At 41.5% G+C, this 20,784-nt stretch overlaps 1 protein-coding gene across 1 annotated transcript in view; it reads right to left on the bottom strand.

Annotated features, from left to right (window-relative positions):
* Window positions 1-14,313: 14,313 nt before the first annotated feature.
* The window catches only part of LOC114065510 (hormonally up-regulated neu tumor-associated kinase-like), a 122,646-nt gene continuing 116,175 nt past the window's right edge, over window positions 14,314-20,784 (bottom strand). Inside the window, exon 11 of the mRNA XM_027899488.1 lies at window positions 14,314-14,378. Coding sequence (XP_027755289.1) covers window positions 14,314-14,378 — 65 coding nt within the window. The remainder of the gene's footprint in view (window positions 14,379-20,784) is intronic.

Raw genomic sequence — 20,784 nt, 5'->3', positions numbered from 1 at the left:
ACAAAAAATAATTAATACATCTTAACTTTAGGGGTTGCATGTTACTAGAAGCAATTTCTAGAGTGTCCTCGGAGGCTTTCCAGTAAATGACTTCTTTTATCACTGTATTTCTTCCTGGCATCTCTGTCATAGGGCCTAGCAGCTCACAACAGGCATTACAAAATACTTGATTTCAAAATATTCTGGAATGGGCCAAGACTGGGCCACTCAGCTGCACTGATTGGTTTCTAGAAGATCTCAGGGCACTGAGGCCAAGGGAGGCCTCTCTTCAGGGTCTGGCTCTGAGATGACTAAGAACTGTCAGACTCTGCCAGCCTGCTGGGTAAATGACCCGCATAGGTGGAATTTCTTACGGTCTACCACAAGCATTTCAGAATGGTCTGGCTCATCAATCTACTGAGCTGTTAGGAATCATGATTCACAGCATTTCTTTGCTTGGTGGTGTTAGAGGAATAACCAAATTTCCCTCTTTAGCCTTGACAGAGAAAGGGTCTTTCTCTGCTATCCTTCTAGCTGTGTGATTGAGAGAGTCTAAACTAATATCAGCCACTTATTACCCAAATGAGAACCCAGAACAGTGAACTGTCTCAGCTAACTTCAGATGGCTGTCAGGGTCATAAACAATGTCACTGGCTTCTCATACAGCTCATAACCTCCACACAGGGCTTCATTTCACCCCAGCTCACATAACCTCTGAGACATGCTGTCATTGCTTTTCCAGGGCTGAACAAGACACAATTCCTCATTGGGAACAGTCATGACTGTGGCAGTGGGCTCTTAGGTATGCCTTAGAAGACAGAATGATCCTCCACACTGTTCTTTCCCCTAATACATCCTTTGGACATCGTTCTCATTTCCATACTGGTGAAGTGGGGATCCTCACCCCTTATCTCACCCTCCTGTGTCTTAGAAGTATGAATTTTCATCGCAATGCTTAGCCCAAACAGACTCAGTCCCTTTTGATGCAACTCTATTTTTTACTTTTCTCACTATCACTGACTCACAGAATGGATAACGTTGAAAGGAACCACAGTGGGTCCTCTGGTCCAACCTCCCCGCTCAAGCAGGGTCATCCTCATGGCACAGGATTATATCCAGACAGTTCTTGAATATCTCTAGCAGGGAAGACTCCACAACCTCTCTGGGCAATCTGTTCTGGTGTGTGGTTACCTGCACAGTGGAGAGGTTCTTCCTCTTCTTCAGGTGGGACTTCCTGTGCATCAGTGTCTGCTGACACCACTAACTGTTGTTAGCCTTGTGGTATTAACTGAAGTACTCCCTTACCTCTGGTATTGCAATTTACTACTTTGATAACATCAAAAGGCACTTTGCTTTCACTGAAAATAATTCACTAACTGCTGTGTGCACACGGTTAGGGACATAGGAAAAGGTGAGTGGCTACCTACCGACCATAAATTTTTTTTTGAGGGCTCTATACAGAGGCTTCTCAAGCAGCATGGCTAGTCAGAAATGTGCAAAAAACCTTTCTAGAAAAAAGGCTCCTTCCTTCCCATAGCAGAGTAGACCTGGATTGGGAAGGAGCCAGTGACTAACAGCATCCCTTCCAGTTGGTAAGGAACAGTCTTCTTCCCTTAGAATGGAACAGCAACCACATGTGGTTGGTTGAACCTTGTTCTGCTGCTGAAAGCAAACTGAACTTGCTCAGTCTCTGTTCCCATTCACACGGCATCTGCACCGTGGTTCACTATAGGCATTTGACCAGTGCATTTCACCAGTACTGCTTAGACGTCCTGGATGCAGTGCCCAGATCTAGAGAGCCATGGATTTTTGGCATAAACTACTTCATTTTTATCTGATCAGAAACTGTTATGATACTGGTATTATAAGTATTTATTGCCTCTGCTACAAAAGTGCTGTTTTCCAATGCAAGAAGTGTCTCAGATTTTAGATGTTACTGAGACAGCACATAAAAAAAGAGCCTTTGGGCCAGAGCTTACAGCTCAGATTAAGAGTACATGGAGCAGGTTGTTAAACAAAGATCTGGCTAGGGAAAAGTATCAGATGGAAGCAAAGAGTCTGGAAAAGATAGTGCAGAAATCTAAAATAAAACAAATTTTGAGATCAAAGTTGGATTTTACTTATGCTTTTATTCTTTGATCGGAAAAAAAAAGTTTGGAAATCAAATTCACAAAATAGCTGTTTCTATTTTTGTCTGACCTGTTAAATTGGGTACTTGTTTATGTTGCACCTGCCATTAATAAAGTATGTTGGTTGCCACTAACAATGTGAACTACCATTGTATTTTTTAAGCCACAAACCTCGTTCCTAAACAAAATTTCTATGAGAAAACAGCCAGCAAGTAGATGTGGAGAGACAGGCAGCCTCCCTGTCATGGACACCTGCTCTAGAATGAAATCCGTTTTGACTGGAGCAAGCCTAGATGGCTGAAATTAGGTCATACAGGATGTACACATGACTTTCAGCCCACAAATGCCATCTTATACACACATTACTTGCATCATACTGTACTGGTATACAAAATTAGGATTAGTATGTGAAATAATGTTAAGTTACAGAAAATCTCACTACCAATGTTGGTCATACAATATAATTTCACTTTGTCTATGTATTATGATCAGATTTTAATGAGAAGATCATAACCTATACTTTTCAATTGGAATTCTTATTCATGTACTGTGCAAGGTGGACTAGGGAATCCCTCACTGCTGTATCTCAGTGTTACTAAAATGTTATTTAATTTCTAGACCAGCCCTCTGGAGTAACATAGAGATGTCATCACCATTTTATAAATCAGGGAGTTATGCTATACAGAAATTAAGATTTGAAGTGTCACTTTCCCCAGCCTCAGTTTCCTAAGACATGGCTTTTCAGGGTACTCAGGTGGATGTAGTCCTTATCTCAAGCACGGTACAGCTTCAGTAGTTTTTGGTAGTCCTACACACTGCAGACCACTGATCCTCAAGAAAAGCACCACATGACATGATCACCACTGAGAAAACAAAAATAAGCAAAAAAGCAAAAGAAAATGAAAGCCACTAGAAAAAGTTTCACTATGTGAATTCCCAAATATCATGGTGAACCTAGGAAATGCTAAGGTGCTAAAGTAAAATGCTGTTATGCAGGGTTTGTCTAGTGACTCTAACTGTAACACAATCCTTCTTCTATGAACTTCTGCCTCGTGTCTTATGCCCTTTGTATTTCTGCAACAAATGAGGTACAAAGGGAGGGAAAGCACCCTCCTTCACTCTGCAAAACTGATCACCCCCAAAACAAGCTTTTTTCATACAGAAAATGGAGTGGAGAAAGAGCAGATGGCCATGTACTTCAAGACCCCATCATAATGTCTTTTCACAGGGGACCACATAAAACGCTGGCATTAGCTGGTTTTCCTAGATTTTACTCTATGACTTAAACAAGATTTTAAAAAATCATTTTTGTCTGCAGTGTCCTAGTGTTTTTGTTTTTTTTTTTTTAAATGAAATAAAAAAAAAGAAACCCAGAAATTCTATCGTGTGGCAGTATCTTATTATCTCCGTGGTACCACAGTTGGCTTGGGACCTCTAAATCCACAGTATTGGCCTCTTTCTGCTGACTTTTGTCAAAATGACAGACAACAACAGCATGTTGTCATCCTTCTTTGGGCAATATTATATTATGTCCATAGAAATGGACTTTACTGGTTAATAGAATATGCTTTCTGTTTGTTCCTTCACTCTCTGATACCTCCTGTCTCATGTCTTCTAGCATGTTTTCTTTCTTCCCCAGTCTCTGGCTCCAGATAATGATCTCGTTTTCTTTGCCTGTACTACACCTCATTTCATTCTCTGCTCTTCAGTCCTATGAGTTTATTTATTTTCGACGTTCTGCCCTACCACTAGGCTACCAGTCAACTCACTATTTCTTTGGCTAACACTCCACTCCTCCCTGTGTGTCTGGCTTGGATCTTCCTGGCTCCCACTTCCAGTCCCAGATTCTTTTTCCCACTTTCCATCCCCAACATATCCATGTCGAAAAAAACAGTCAGTGACCTAAGAACATCTAAGTATTATTCAAAAGCCATAAATGGGAAGGTGTAATTATTTTTCTGGGAGACGTATTTGCAACTGACACCTAATATTTCGTCGGAAGGCAAACGGTTCACAGCCGTCGTGCTCATGCACAGTTCGTTCAGGGTGATGCTGCGCTCTGCTGGACGCGGCTAGTTCTGCCACTTGCCTTTTTTAGTCTTCCCTATCCTATTTTCCCGCAGTTAGTTTGGATTCAGCACTTTTCAGTACAGTTCTGCTTTGCAGCACTGTTTTTCATGAAAGCTGAGTGACATACCTCTTTCTGATTTGACTTCCATCGTACTCAAATCCCAAGATAAAGCAAAATAAAAGGAGTGGAAATACATCTGACCATCCAGTTGTTTCCTTCGTGTTTCCCAGTCCTCTGTTCTGCAAGTGCCATCTTCTGTGAGAATTCTCCGTAGTCCAAGCCCCTTTGACCAAGCATCCCAACTATGATAGGCTCCAGGCATCTTTCTGTAGCTCCTCTTCTACAGAAGCACCGCTAAGGAAAAGTCTGCACGAAATTTGCAAACAATCAAGTACTCAACTGGTCTAATTAAAACAGAATGTACTAAGAATGTATAGGAAAACCAGGGTGGACTGAAAGGACTTGTCTGAGTGAGTAACTAACTCAGTTTACTCAGCAAACGTCAGGCTAGGGAAGTACATCTTGGATTCATTACAAAGGAAGCAATATCTTACTTGTCCTCCACTCCTGTCCTGGGGCAGCTGTCAGCAAGACAATCTCTTTCTTCCTCTCCTTTCTGATCCTCTTGACTACAGCGTCTCAGAGACACAGCCCCCAGTGTCTGATGTTTCTTGCCCCTACTGCTCCCACAAACACCGTTCCTTTATAGCCTGTGACCACTTTTGATGTTCAAGTTGTGACAGATTTCATTACCTTATAACATGGGCTGGTCACAGTTGTATTTCAACAATGAAATGTCTGCACCATCTGGGATAAGAGTCTCTCTTCTCTATACAGTGGTTAACACCTTCTAACATGACCCTCATCCCTGGCCCCTCCAGCTAACTCTGGAGTTATATTTCCCAATTTCCTTTCTAGGAACTTGGCATTTCAAAAGCCTCTTTGATCTTGCCATCACCTCGGCATGCCTGAAGGGTAAAGATGTGTAGACCATGGTTTGCATGTCAGTCTCCCCTCATTCAAGGTGTTGGAATGGCTAGGTCGATTTGTCCATAAAGCAACAAGACTGGTATTTTCATATCATTTTATTACGGATACTTCTTCTCCATAACACCGATGAATTATTGACAAGGTAAAGTCCATCCATACCAGTGGCTAGGGAATTCACTCCTTTTGTCCATAGACTTCTGTTTCTGGACTGTTTTTAATTCTGCATTTGTCATATCTAACACATTTGATTCACGTTTGCTCTGAATTGTCAAAAAAGCAAAAGATTCCATCAGTGGAATGACAAGCAAAACAAAGAGTACAACACTGCATTTCTGACTCCTTATTTATGGCAGAGACAAGTTCTCAGGATCTGAAAGGCCTTACATATAAAGAGCAAGCTCAGTCAAACTTTGGAGTAAAAAATTAAACCCTGTGTTCACACAGGAATGATGTCATATTACTTAGCTGATAATGCCCTGATCTCTTAAGAGTGCAAATGGCAGTAATTTTGCTCCTCCAGTGCTATGCAGCAACAAGAGGCAGTGATTTATTCTACAGAAATCCAGGACAATTTCAAGTGATAAACTTTTCACCGAAGGACAACCTCAACAATCTCTTTCCTTGGCTCCAGCTCAGGTACTTTCCTTCTGACACTATTCATAATGTAAGCACTTCCCAATCACCAAAGGCCATGAACACAGGAAGGACCCAGTAGGCCTCTTCTTTTACCATATTTTTTCGCACACTTATGACCCAGCTGCTGTTTCTGAGCTGTTCTCATACAGTTTAGCATGACTGTCAGGAGACTCGTCTTAGAAAATGACAAGTGTTTCCCCTTAGCCCATCCCTTTCACCACCCATCTCACATTTTGGAAACAGTATTTATTTTGCAGCTGTGTGCTTTTTCTGCCCACTGAGATGTAAGGACACAGCTAAACAGCAACTGCAGCACTGCTACATATAGATGCTGGAGACAATGGGATTTCAGGAGACAACTAGGATTTCTTGGTACCTGTGATGCCAGATAGTGCTGGTGACATTATAATGATGATGATGATGATGATTATGATGATGATTATTATTCTTCCACTAGACAATGCTTCCTTTTGGAACAAAACATCAAGCTAAAAGGATTAGTTCCCATTAATCTTCATCGAAAAGTGCGTCGAAGAGATGATAAGAGTTATCAGCATAACCTGTTTCGCATCTTAAAATGAAATTTCTTTTTTTTCTTTTTTAATTTGGAAGTGCATAGAATTTGGAATTTTAGCTAATTTAAGCTGTATTTAGTGGGAAAATGTTAACGTCAAAAAGAACATCCTTTCCATTTTTCAGTGGACCTGTTTTATTTTCTATTCAGACTATTGGCTCCCCCCCAAAAAATACATACAAAAAGCCATGCCTTTTGTCTGATTTTAGAGCAGAACTTCCAGTTTTGTGCTATGAACCTTTCCCACACAGCTACTATGCCACTTGCCTGGGGTATCTGCAAGTTACCCGTCAGGCTCATAGATGATGGCAGGCCTGTAGGTGACAACAACACAATCACAGAATCACAGAATCAATTAGGTTGGAAAAGACCATCAAGTCCAACCTGTAACTGAACACCACCATGTAAACTAGACCAAGGCACTAAGTGCCATGTCCAATCTTTCTTTAAACACCTCCAGAGACGGTGACTCCACCACCTCCCTGGGCAGCCCATTCCAATATCTAATCACCCTTTCTGTGATGAAATCCCTCCTCATGCCCAACCTGAACCTCCCCTGGCTCAGCTGAAGACTATGTCCCCTTGCTCTCTATCACTAGTTGCCTGGGAGAAGAGGCCAACTCCTCCCTGCCTACCATCTCCTTTCAGGTAGTTGCAGAGAGTGATAAGGTCACCCCTGAGCCTCCAAGTGAAACAATCTCAGCTTCCTCAGCTGCTCCTCATAAGACTTGTGTTCCAGACCCTTCACCAACCCCACAAGGGATAATGTAAGAGGGTACAAAATTAACGTGGGGCAGTTTGGCCATGAGGTTGGATCTGGATCCATATGGACTTGTATCAAGGCCTGTGAGATGTCAAGGACACAGCATGGCCCCAAGGATTGGCAGAGCACCTCAGTGTCTTCAAAAGGGTGGCAGCTGTAGGTGTACGGGAAAAGTTTATAGCACAAAACTGGAAATCCTGCTCTCAAACCAGCCAAAAGGCACTGTTTTAAACAGTTTTTGTGAACTAATAATCTGATTAAAAAGTAAACCAAGTCCACTGAAAAATGGAGAGGATATTTGATTTTGACCTCAACACTTTTCCACCAATTTCAGCATAAATTAGCTAAAATTCCAGATGATTTCCCGGGCCGTTTCCCTGCCTTTTGTAAGGCGGCTCTGAGTACACGCCGGATGCCCCGACCGCATCTCCCACTGCCCCGCGGGAGGGAGGCAGGGAGGCACACGCGGTGATTGTGAGAGGCTGACAAGGATGCTGCCAGGCCGGCCCTGACTCCGCTACCTGCGCTCCGCCCGCCGCCTCCCGCCGCTCCACAGCCGTCACGGCCGCGGGGATGCCCGTGGGGAGGTGCATCTCTGTGGGGCAGCAGCCGACTCGGCCTCCCCGGGGCTGAGCCCCAACTGGCGGGGGCGAGGCGGAACGCCGCCCCTGGAACGCCGATGGCTCTGCGGGCTCCGAGCTGCAGCAGGGAGGGGGGACAGCCGACCCCTCGGGGCGCCTTTCTCCCGAATTCCGTGAGAGGGGGTGGCGGCTCTTCGCCTGGCTTAGTCTTCCCACCGCTGCGTCCTTCCCGGAGCCCCGGGGCGTCCGTGGGGGAGGCTGAAGCCTTGGGACGGGGTGACCGCGGGAGCGTTCACGTGAAACTTTATTAGGGAGCATGTGGCTTGTTGGGGATCGTGGACAGCGGAGGGGAAACAGCAGTAGGTTTCCTCTTCGCTAGGGGGGAATCGCAGCTCCCTCCCTGTGGTGAGCTGGTGCCCGGGCAGGAGCGGCCGAGGGGCAGAGCCACAACAGGGTGGGCAGTGGCAGCAGCCCCTCGCCCGCCTCGGGTCCCGCACGGCACTAGCAGGGCTCCTGCCTCCTCCGGCTCTCGCCCCGGATCATCCCTTTCGGGATGTAGAAACCCTTCAGGGACAAGCGGTTGAGCAGTTCCTCCTCAGACGGAGGCAGAACGAGCAGTAGGACTGCGAGGGAGAGCCCTTACAGGCCTGGAGGGGCTGCCGGCAGCGTGACCGCTCATCTGGGGACTAGTCAGGCTGCTGGGCTTCACATGGGAGAACAGAAGTCTCTAGAGACTGATGTTGCTGGGGAGATGCCTCATAATCTATCCAGTTCAGTGTCGGGATAATCCCAGTTTGAATCTCAGCCAGCTGCAATTCCATGTGGAAAAGGGACACTCCAGTCATAATATCCAAGTATTGCTGTATTTAAGAACATTAAGGGTTCTGCTGTAGATGTAAAACTGGAGTCAAAGCTGTCACAGAAAAGACTTGCTGCTGGTCTCTTTCATCCGAAGCTGTTATCTCCTCCTGCTTTCCTCATCAGAGGGAAAATCTAAAAATGTTATTTGGTTTAGAATATAAAAATAACAACAAGATAAAGCAGCTGTGAGAGAGCAGAGCTTGTGTGTCTCTCTTTGCTAGCAGAGTGTAACAAACCTAGGACAAAATGGATGCTGCCCTTGTACATCAGTGGTGGCAGTGGAGAAGTGGGGAGAGCACACACAGCTCCCTGCTCCCTAACTACATCCCTCGCTGCCATCCATCTTCCTTTGCAGGTCTAAAGAGATCGGTTTGCACTGAAGCTGGTGGAGGTTTGTGTTTGTAACTTATTAAATAATATACCATTCTTAGTATTTTGCCTGACTTTTTTAAGGGTCTTCAGGCAGTCAGTATTACTATTAATTAGTGTTAACCCTAAGGTGCAGTTTATGAGTATTGTAAGTGCTTGGATATTGCAAATTTCCTCTTTTTTTCCCCGGTGTATGGTGGAGAAAGTGTGCATTTGATACCATTTGGGGGGGATTTTGTCTCACCAAAGGTGTTAGCTCCAGTTCTGCTACTCCAGTCGAAGGGAGAGATGTTACCACGTAGTGGGCGTAGTGGTTGTCTTCACAGAAAGCTCCAAGTCTTCTTCCAGCTACCTACTCAGTTTTGAGAGGGCAGTTGAAATTATAGGTGATAAAATTTAAAATTACATGCAGCCCTAAGATGCTCAATACCTGACAGGCAGGTTAAGTAACAGGTGAGGGAGAAAAAAATTATTTCCTCTTTTCTCCTAGTTCTTTTTTGATATTCTAAGGATGCAAGCGAGGGCAAAGTTTGCAGAGAGAGTTAACATGTTTTATCAAGTTATCTTACAGAGTAAGAAAAATACATACGAGTTCTTGAGCTTGTATGTGTACATAAGCACCTAGGAAGGTTTGTCTGTTTTTCCAAGTTATATATATATATAAAATATATATAATATATGAATATTTATATTCAGCTGAATATCTGAATTTCCAGGTGTCTGAATTTGTTCAGAGTCTTTCAAGGCCTTTCTCAGAGCCTGTTAAAGAAATGTCATGGTTTGTGTCTTAAATTTCTTTCAATTTATTTATTTTAAAACTAGATGTATGCATATGCAGTGCTCTGATTTCACCCCTAATGTGTGTATGTGTACACCCTTAAATAACAATATTAATGAGGGAAATGGAAAGCGAAATAGGCAAAAGGATATTTCCAACAAGCCAAGTTTTGTTGTAATATTTAAGCAGACAGAAGACTGTAAATGTATAGTGCAGGAAGCGAGAACATCTTGTATTGCATAGATGATTTAGGATGTGCCACTTTTCAGTCAGCTCTTCCCAGTAATAGCTGCTATCCATCAGAGGGCACTCCTGATCCTACAAAGAAATAATGTGGTTTGCTAGAACAATAGTGAACAGCCGGACTTTCCTAATCTGGAAACATGCTTTACATGATTTATATCCCACTGGCATCTGGATTATGAGTCAACAGATGATAAAGTCAGATATTTATGACACCTCCATTTACCACCCTTCACAGCACAGTGCTAAATACCGTATAACTGATGCACTTGATTTAAAAGTCACTTGCAGCATAGCAGTTCTAATGATTTCTTCACAATTTAGTATAGTACCTAGCTCAGGCTGTGAGGGAAGTTTGCTAGAAGAAATGATTAACAATAGGTTCTGTGTTTCTTTAGCAATGTCCTTAGTGTCCATGTAAGAGTGTTAGTCCAGGTCAGGGTGCCGTGTCTGACATTTATCTAGGAGCAGGTTACTTGGCTCTATGTGAGAGGAGAGGCAGTCAGATAGGTTAGGTGTGTGATTGGCAGAAAAGTTTGGTGAGCTTTAATATTTACTTTCTAGTTGTTTATATCTGTGTGAATTTTGCCTTATATGTCCTTTTGTATGAGCGGCTTTTCTTTTTCCTGTGAGAAACATTCCTAAAGTATGCATTTCTTTATTTCTTTTTTTTTCCTTTTTTTTTTTCTTTTTTTTTTTTAGGCACTTTTATCCTCTCTCTGAAAGGGAGCACTTTTTTTCTTGAGCAAGCAAAAACTTTAAAACAATGCAGTTTATGAGTTTATAACAGAATGTTTACAAAGCCAACAAACCAACTCCCCAAATTTGTTTCTTTTTCCCTTTGAGAGGGATACTTGATGGCAAATCCTAACTATAAGACAGGCATAAAAAGTGGGGAGAACCCGTTGAACTTTTTTTTTTTTTTTTTCCCCCAGCCTCAGCCCCACAGTGTATTAGCATATTTACTCCTTGAGAAGAGGCAACTTCATGGAATTGGTTATGCAGTCTCCTCGTACCAGTGTCAAGACTGCATAGAGGGATATTCAGGAAATAGGAATTTATCCAAGTGTATGGAACAGCAAGCATTGCTTACATGTATGATCCAAGACCTCAGGAGTGGGTTTCTAGTTTGATCTCTGATCTGGGCTCTGTACTCATCCCAGTGCTCTTCTCTGTGTTTTACCAGACACTGATGCTGATGCTTGAACTCAGCACAAGAGTTCCATTTAAATGGGTAGATCCTGTTGCATCTTTTTTGGAGGGAGACAGTTTTGAACTGTGTGTTCAGAGATCTGTTGTACCATTTGGTTTAGCTCCACTACTCTGTTGTTTGAACCTCAGTGTCCATGTGGTTTAAGCAGTGTTGAAATTTCTCCATGCTGCTGTGATGGTACAAACTGGGCTGACATATAGCTTGACCCAAAATCCCCAATCCCATCCCAAAGCAGTGTGTCTCCAGAAGAGTTCCAGAGTGAATCTTCTGGCTTTTGCCACTGCTGTTCTGTGTCTGCTGATGGCTGGAAATCAAGTGTGTGTAGACATCTTCAGAGGTAGTTTTTAATTGTGTGCAAAAGGGAAAGTTGTCTCCTTCCTCATAATAGCCTTATTAAATTAGACTTTACTTCTCTAGAATCAATGTGCATGTTAAGGTAATGGGCAAGTAAAACAAAAGAGCCTGATTACTTATTACCCTGTCTTATATAGATGACGTAAATACCAGTTACAAGAGTAGAGTTTTTTTTTTTTATGACTAAAACTGTCTTTTTTCCTGTATATAATTTACTGTTGAGTACTTGGGGTTTTAGGAAGCATTGCCATTGAGTCATCGCTCTGTTTACAGTGTAAATTCAGAAATGCTTTTAACTAAGCAAATTCATCGAGAACTTTTTTGTGGCTTATTAAAATGTCTTTACTGATAGCAAAGAATATGAAAACAAAGTGTGGGTTGGGAGTACGTGCCAGACGTTGATTTCTCTTCAGCAGGTCAAATGTTTCCAAGCTGGGAACAAGAAACACTTTTGATGGCCTGGCACACTCACAGGGAACTGCCCGAGGAGTGTGTGTGTGTGTATATACTGCGTTCCCAAAGGTTTACTGGAAGCTCATAGGCATGGATAGCCCCTGGACTGCGTGAAATTTGAGCTGAATCAAGAATATGTGATGGTTAAGGTGAGCAGAGCCAAGAAATTGTTGCCTGCTGGCAGGATACTTGGACTCCACTTCAAGCCGTGGTCAGATAACCTAAATCCCACCTCAGCCCCTCTGCCTAGCATGTGGAGAGAGCCAGGCAGCTTTGATGGCTTCTGGAGAGCAGTCTGGAGAGTGTAAACAAGGCACTGAACAGGGAGATACCTAAAGGAATAAGGAAGCAGAGTTGATTTTGCTCAATAGGAAACACAGATAAAGTGTCCCAACATGCTAAGAACTTGGATTTGGGTGGATTCGCAGCTATTAGAATGCGGTTCTTCTGTTAAGTAGTTGTCTCTCCCATTTTAAGGAGGGAAGTACACAGCTGAGCTGTTGAAGAAGAGGCCAAAGTCAGTCACACTGCTCATGAGAGGGTTAGTACCCAACATGACGCATGTGGTCAGGGGCCAAGAACTGAGGTAGACCATTAAGTTTTGTGTGATGAACAGTCCTATTTTGACACAAGTTCTAACTTTCCCTTAGAAGGACAGTGCAACAAGTTTTCTGTGGTTCAGACTTGCAGATTACTACCTATTTGTTTTCAACTTTTTTCATCCAAGGGAAATTATGACAGAGAACTATTGTAATTATTTGGCTAGAAAACTACTTTAAACTGTCTGTTGTTGCTGTCTATTTTGAAAGTATTTCTCTTATCAGTGTCTGTTTTTTTCCCCTCATATTTTCCTCACACTTTCACAAGATTTATTAAATGCTTGCCTGCTGGAAACTGTTGTGCAGCGGATTTCTTCTCCTCTTAAATCAAGGGTAGCAGTCATAGGACTTAGACTGCATCTGATCATAGGGTTGTTTTTTTATATTTCCTTGAAATGATCCATTCATGGAAAAAAATGACCCAGAATAATAAGATTGTTTGAAATTCAGAGGTAAAGTCCACCTGAAAATGCCCTTCAAAGGATATAGGTGTGGTGATGTCAGTCATTATAGACTCCATGATCTGTCACCCTGTGCTGTCCCCAGAGCAGAGGTAAGAGAGGAGAGCAGTTGGTGGTTTCTGTGCCTTCTCTGTGCAAGGGGTGGTCACCTCTGGAACTGGGGAAAGGCACATCCTGTAACACTGGTGTCTTAAACTGCCTCACCTGGGCCTGACAAAGCTGATCCATTGAGCCCAAGGAGAGTAAAGGGTTGTTCAGTGACAATCTTCCAAGCAACCCTGATAAAGCTGAGCTCATCCTATTTTTCAGCACTACAGAAGTGATGTGTGACCTTGGTTGAAACGTTGGCAGTGTTGAGATGCTGGAGAGGCAGTAGTGGAGGGCTACCAGGGTGGCCAGAACCACAGGGGATGAGGTTTTTACAAAAAGGTGAAGGGTGCTGTGCTTGTAGAGCCTGATGAGGAGGCAGTTATGGGCAGTCTGCAACTGCTTGAAGGCAAACTCTGGAGATGATGAAGGCAAACCCTTCTTGATAGTTTCAAGTTGCCAAAAAAAAGACCATAGCATCAAATTGTGACTATGGAAGTTAGAATGGAAGTTTTCTTTAAGTGTTCACAGAAAACCTACAACACTGCTTCTCTATGTTTTAAACAATGTTAGAGCAGCTGTAGGCTTTGAATAAAATTATTTTCGTATTGAATAATCTTTAAAAATTGAGTTTTGTCACTTAATTCACACAAAACAGAGAACTTTTCATGCCACTGAATAAACACTGTAATTGATTAGGTACTTCTCCCTATCCAGTATAAATAGCTGCTGCGCATGTATGTGCACGTATATATAGGATATCTCTAAAAAGGATAAACGCAAGCATTTTTTCACTCAGCAGACTGCTAGCTCTCAGTTGTCACCTCATAACTATAAATAATAGCTTTGGAGCTAGGTATATTTCAGACAGAGGTACAGAAAGAGCAAGCAAATAGAGTTATTTTTTTCTGTATAATTGGCACACCATTGTTCCGCTGTGGTCAGTGGTAGGATGTACAAACAGTATTTCAGATTCCAAAGGAACCTGTTTCGTATTTATACTAGGCCAGCATCATGTGTTACTCGACCGACCGGAGGGATGGGAATGATAACCAGCAGCTTGCTTGGGCAAGAAGGAAGAGGTGCTTTTCCATGGTTAATGAAGAGGCAGAAACTTGAAACAAAGTCGGTCGAAGATATATGCTTTTAGAGCTTGAATTTGCCTACATCAGCTAAGTTTTGTCATAGCAGAAGTGCAAAGAGGAATGTGGGAATGCTTTCACCAGGTTGTCTTCATCTGAAAAAACAAAGCAAGAAAGTGAGCAAATGTTAACCAGAAACTGAACATTAGCCACTTCTGTGAGTCTTTAAATGTTAACATCTATGGAAGGAGTACTATATTGCTGTAGCGTTTCCTCAGTGCATTTGCAGGAAATGCCAAACAGTAATGCTCCCCAGTTTAAGACATGAGTCATGTGACAGAAGGGAAACACACATGTAAATAGTACATTTTCTGCCTACTTTAATGAATTTTAATAAAGCTTTGTTTGTTTGTTGAAGTCATCTTTTTGCTACAATCACCGCTGTGGCAACAGTGGAGGAGTGCAACGCAGTGGTTACACACACAGCAGTAATTTGGCAGTGTCCTGCTGCTCAGATGCACCTGAGTTTGCTCCTGCCACGTTAAGGGTGTTTTAAAATGGGCCATCATTTACAGAGTCCGTCTAAAGTAGTTCTCAGATGGCCCTGCAACTCGTCTTTATGACCATTTCCTCTGCTGCATATTTATCCTTGGAGAATTACAAAATGCAGAGACCAAGTGGTTGTTCAGGTTCACTGAAATGCACAAGAAGGATTTTTACTGATAATTTCAAATTCTGTGCTAAGTTTACAGAAAAAAAATTTAATATGATTAGTAATCTGACCATATAATTCTTCTTGCCACTTTATGGTGTATTTTCATGCAGTTTTAAAGAAGGAGGAAGAAGGAGAAGCCGTACTTGAATCTGGCCTAACTTACCTAAAAATTTTGAAGATTTTTTTCATAATGTTAACCTGCCATCTCAGATTCAGAGAATAGTTGTTGTGGATATCTAAATTTATATCACAGCAGAATAGTTCTTTGCATTTTGCCTACATGAAGATGAACTGGCAAAGAAAACTTTGCCAAAAAACAACTTTTCTGTTGTTACAGTGATGCCCAGCCAGCTCTGTGGTTGATAAGTGGACTACTCAGGCACGGAAGGTCATAAGGAAGTCCAGATCCATTGGCTGCACAAAAACTAAGAGCACCATGCGGTCTTTCAAAATAAGTTACTTGAAGTCAGGTTTCAGTTAAGATTCAGTTTTACCTTTAACTTCGTTCTTGTGGAAGTTTTTTTACATCAGTGATGGAAAGGCTAAATGACCTGCTCAAAAGTCGCATTTCTGCTTTTTTTATGCTTTCATTGTTATCATTAAGGGAATTCCTTGGACACATTGCAGTAGAAGTTACTGGTGTTTTTTAAATGTATCTGCACTTTCCTATTTATTTTGGTACCAAGGGGCTAATGGCAGTTATGTACAGTAATGCAAGTTCTTAACACTTAAGTCTGGTCCTGTGTGTATAATAAATGAGATCTACTCAGAAGAATTTGGAAAGCCAGGAGGTTGCAGGGTTAGCCTGCTATGGAATACCAGGGGACTGAGGCCCTGATCCCCAGTCCATTCTTATTTGTAAAAGCACTTCAGCACATATGTATCTCTAGGCATGTGTTTAAGACCCATTGACATCAATGAGACTTTAGCTGATGCTTAACCTCTGAGCATATGCTTAAGTTTCCTGCTGAATAAGGAGGGCCTTGAGCATATGCTTAAAAATACCCTGCTGAATTGCTGATCTCTCTCAGGCCTCTAGCCTGCCCCAAATACAAACCTTTACTTGCTCCTCTAGGTCACTTGTTTTGGCTTGGACTTCAGATTTTTTCTTCTTTAGCATTTCCTTTTCACTCAGCTGGCCAGATCTATTTTCTACAACCCCCATTATCACACACACATGGTGTTCATTATCACTCCACATTACTCCACATTACAAAGTCTACCCAGTTGGCTAATTTAATGCTTTCAGTGAAAGTGTTATCTATTTATAGTGTTCTGCAAATTTAAAATTGTGTGTGGAAGAAGCTGTTGTCAGTTAAACAAACATGTTTATATTCAGGTGCTGTTGGGATACAAACCTTTCACTATAATCTTTTCACACTCTCACTGTGCAACATTATTACAGCATGAGGTGGGCTATTTAAAAGGTTCCAAGAATCCACTGTAGCTCTCTTAGGGTTTTGGACAAATTGTAATTACTGTTGGCTGCAGTATTTAGTGCAGAAGATTTTCTTACCAAAAATACTATTTTGTTAATGTTGCTTTTTATAATGTTCCTTTGTTTCCCCTGGAAATATTCATTTCCCTGCAGCAAATACATCCGAAAGTGCTTTTCGTGCTAAATCAATGATTCAGAAAAAAATATTTTTTAATCATTTCAATTTATACTGTTGTAGGTTTTTGGAAAAAAAAAAAAAAACCTGATATTTTAAGTCAAAGTGAAACTAAAACACTCCTTTAAAATTCTCAAAAATTTTCCATGATGAAAACCTCTAACTTCAAAGGAAAAAGTTCAAACAGAGTTTTTTTCCCATAAAACAGTTCCCATATATATATATATATATATATATAAGAGATATTTTCCTTTAGCTTATACTTAATAAAGCAGAATTTACCTGGTGTCTTTTATTACTACCAAGAGAAGCTTGTTAAAGAATAACCTAAATATAGGCTCACTATTTTGAACTTTTATGCAGTAGTCACTGTGTTAGAAGACTGACTGTGCTGATCTGAATCATGGATGTGAAACCATTCAAAATCCATAGGTCTTAAAATAAGTAGTTCTTAGATTTAGTAAAGGCCTGTGACTCATGGATTTCTGTTAGAACATAGAATAATACCTAGGCACACATGAAAGTTTAAACATCTCCCAGTTTCAACAACTGTCTTTGGAAATGATAAAGCTTGGTTTACTTAACTGTTGTTTTTATTATTGGATGTCCCCTTTCAGATGTTTGCCATTGAACATTCATGACTAAAAATGGTTTCTGCTGCACATACTGTTTGAATACATTTCTTGGACGAATCCAGAAAACCACCAATCAACAAACTGAAACTCAAGCTCCTACGCTACTTGTCGAGAAATTCTAGATCATCATGTTACATCAAAACACAACAAACTGTTAAGACCATTTCATGCTTTGTTGGCTTCGAATAAACCAGAGGCACCCAGAAAATGATTTCCTCCAACTTTTAGTTTTTCTGCATCTGAATTTGCCAAAACTCACATGTTCTGCGCACTTTGCTCTTGGTTTCAGTCGCTGCATCTTACAAGTAGGGCAGTGGATTTCGTTTTCCTTGCAAGTAAGGAACAGAAGACACATTTTTTAAATTTTTTTTTTCACCGAAGAAGTGTGGTTCAAGCTTAAGGGGGCATTTGTATTTTGCTCCCTGGACAGGCTCACATTGTTAGCTTGCAAGATGTTGCCCCTGGCTGATGGAGTCCAGAGCGTCCTTGCAGTGGGGCAGTTCGCAGTATCACTGCAGGCACGTGGGTCCTGTGCGAGTGCCAGTAGCTGGCGTGATCAGAGTGGGGAACTTCCAGGGCAGATGGAATCCAACACATATTTTATAAGATTGAGGACAGATTGGATTCTTAATTCAATGAAAAATTCCTTTTGCCTCCTTGTTTTTGCTGACTCAGCATATTGCTTGCAGCTGGACCAGAGTGGGAATGCCTGTGTAGAAGAGTTATATGACTTTCTGGAAAAACTAACTAGTATGGAACTAATTGCAGCCCACCCAAACCTAGCAGGAGGTAGGGTTTTCCTTTCAATTAAAAGCATTCTGCTAGAAGGCAGCACGCAAGATCTACTGAGTGTGTTTGGATGAATGCTTAATAAGAACTTCCATGTGCATTGAAAATAATAAAAAAAAAAAGTCTTCAGGAATGAAGGCAAACAGGCCATGGAATTTAAAGAAAAATATTAACCAAGGGGTCCAATTCCAAACCAGAAGCTGGGAATATCTTCCCTAAAAAGAATTTTTCATCTACTAAAGGGATAGATCTGAAAGAAAAATTATAAATGCTATTATTGATTGGACTGTTCCAATTTATTAAGATTTCTACAGCAAGCTGGCACTGCTTATCTTCCCAAACCCTCTTGTTAGCAAATTTTAAACCCTCTGGTTCTTGCAAATCTCTTGCCTGACTTTATTCTTGTTCTAAACCAGATGGAGTTAGGAGGGAAATCACTTCCTAAAACACAGGGAGCTGTGATTTAGGACAGGAATTTTACTGAGGAAAGCTCAGAAACAGTTTGGCTCAGTTAACAATTATGTTTGTGCTCTTATTACTCAAATTACTGACAAAACCAACTCATCCCCAGAAGGCTAAAGGATTTGAATTAAATATGGTGGAGGGAAACTCTTCAAAGTATGCTGTCTTGTCTTCCAGATGGCAAAAATGAGGTTTGAAGCTGCCTGCTGTACAAAAGAAATTGTGAGCAGGGAAGACAGGAATGGCAATGAAACTGTGGAACAGCAGGGGGAGGCAATCTGATCTCTCGTGAAAGATAGGCTAGAAATGGTGATGACTGAATGATTTACTCTCATCAAGTGGGATAGGGATCTTTCACAAAGGGCTGGAAGACAGGAAGGGTAAGAAAGGCTGAGGGAGTCTGCGTGGAGCTGGCTTTTGATGGGAAAGGGCCCGAGGAAGGGCCATGGTGCTGTGAGGCGCTACTGAGGAAAAGCACACGGTGCATGTGAAAGGTGCTGGCCAGACTGAAAACTTATGTCTGAGAAGTCCTCATGACAGGGGTCTAAGGGAGGAGGGCAGGAGTCTGCATACAGGGAAAGGACAGTGGGAACCTGGTGGTGAGTTAGAGTTGAGAACCACAGCGTTATTGCTGATCTGGCACAGCTGTGGGCAGGGGGGGTCTGTGGGAAGGCTTTGGATCTACTGGGATTTTTGTGTTCCCACTGGAAGAAGCTGGGCTACTCTACCGTCGTAAACGACCAGTCTCCCCCTCTATGGCTCTCATGGGTATTGCATAGAGAAACTGTCCTCCTCCTTTTTTAGAAATTTAACCAGTATTTAAAAAAAAATATTGTTTGTTTTTCTGGGGAAAAAGCCCCACTATCTGCTGAAGACCTCTGCCTGCTTGTCTTTGAAGATTAGTATTTGAATAAGGATAATTTTCCATCCAGTAATAATGGAGAAAAATGTGATCTTAGTATTGTGGTGCAAGTTGCAAAAATAATTTCTGCTTGCTTGGTAACTTCATCCTTTGAAGTATCCTAATTCTCTCAGGGGTGTATGTGACCTCACTTTCTAGTTACCAAACTTTTCCAAATGTCGGATTACACTCAACACCCGATTAGGAATGTGCTTGACATTTCTTTATAAGGTGCAGGAAAATATCTGGGTGGAGATGAAAGCAGATACAAGTGTAACTGGGATATTGGAATAAATTATATATTGCTACTATTACACTTCTCTTCCTGTGTTTCAGCCTACCTTTGTGCTGGATCTTTGGCTAACAGTCAGTTGTCTGCATATTTGCTGAGAATTCACGAGAAATTTGTTCATTATAAGTCCAAATCACCTCAGAAAAGGGACAGCAACAGTTTACTCTGTAGCATTCGCATGCAGAAACAGATGGTCTATTTTTACATCCTGGACTATTTACGTCCACATCTTAAATTACAGGTGGTATTGCTGGTGCTGTAGAGCTGGTGGTTTGATGACTATGGATTACTGGAAATGCCAGTACAGTGTTTGAATCTGCTGCTATTTGTGTCTAAAATTTATGTGTGGAAAACTGTAGACCAGCACCTGAAAATGCTTCAAAGCCATTTTGTTTTAAAATCATAAATATGATTAATTTTTTACTGAAGAGTCAATGACTGATTTTATACCTCAGCAAGATGTATCATCTGTCCTTCATGGAAAAACCTTTTAAAAACACTGGGACAAAACTTCATGATTTGGAATAGCAAAGAAACAGAAGTTTGCTGGAAGCTACACAGGGCTACTCTATTGGAATGTTGAGCTCTGGTCATGATGTGAATAATGGAGGCATCACCAAGATAATTATCTCTAGGCATTCAATATTTCTTATTCTTTCTTATTCAATAGCATTCCTACGGTGCATTCAGTATTCAGTTGGCATGGCTTATGTTAATACATTGTTGATTTTCTTAAGCAGAATATTATAGGCAGAGTATAATAGGATCTTAATATATATCATAAACTTGTTTGAGTTCAAGTCAATGAGCTGAAAAATAAACTGTGTCTGTTGACATTTGCTGATCTGTTTACTTTTCTTAGTATATTTTGTACCTATCTACTGCTTGTTCTCTTTTTTTCCAGAACAATCTCCCTTTTCCAGCTGGGGGTGTTGTTAAAGGGACCATTTCATTAATCTCTTGCATCTTGACTTCTTCCTTATTTGATCCTAGTTCTGGCACTTAAGGAAGGGGCCATTGCCTGTACCTTCTCCTCACCAAGTGCTGCTCCTCTTTTCTCTCTTAGCAAATTCCTTCTCTCTGGCCGCTGTTTCATAACTTTAAGCAAACCATCACTTGTGTCCCTCATTCTGGTTTTTACATACAACAATGCA

This window comes from Empidonax traillii, unplaced genomic scaffold (genome assembly GCF_003031625.1).
Source record: "Empidonax traillii isolate 1590-97213 ecotype Southwest subspecies unplaced genomic scaffold, ASM303162v1 scaffold671:size839176, whole genome shotgun sequence".
NCBI lineage: Eukaryota > Metazoa > Chordata > Aves > Passeriformes > Tyrannidae > Empidonax > Empidonax traillii.
The sequence above is the reverse complement of the archived record's forward strand: the minus strand, read 5'-3'. Positions and strand labels throughout refer to the sequence as shown.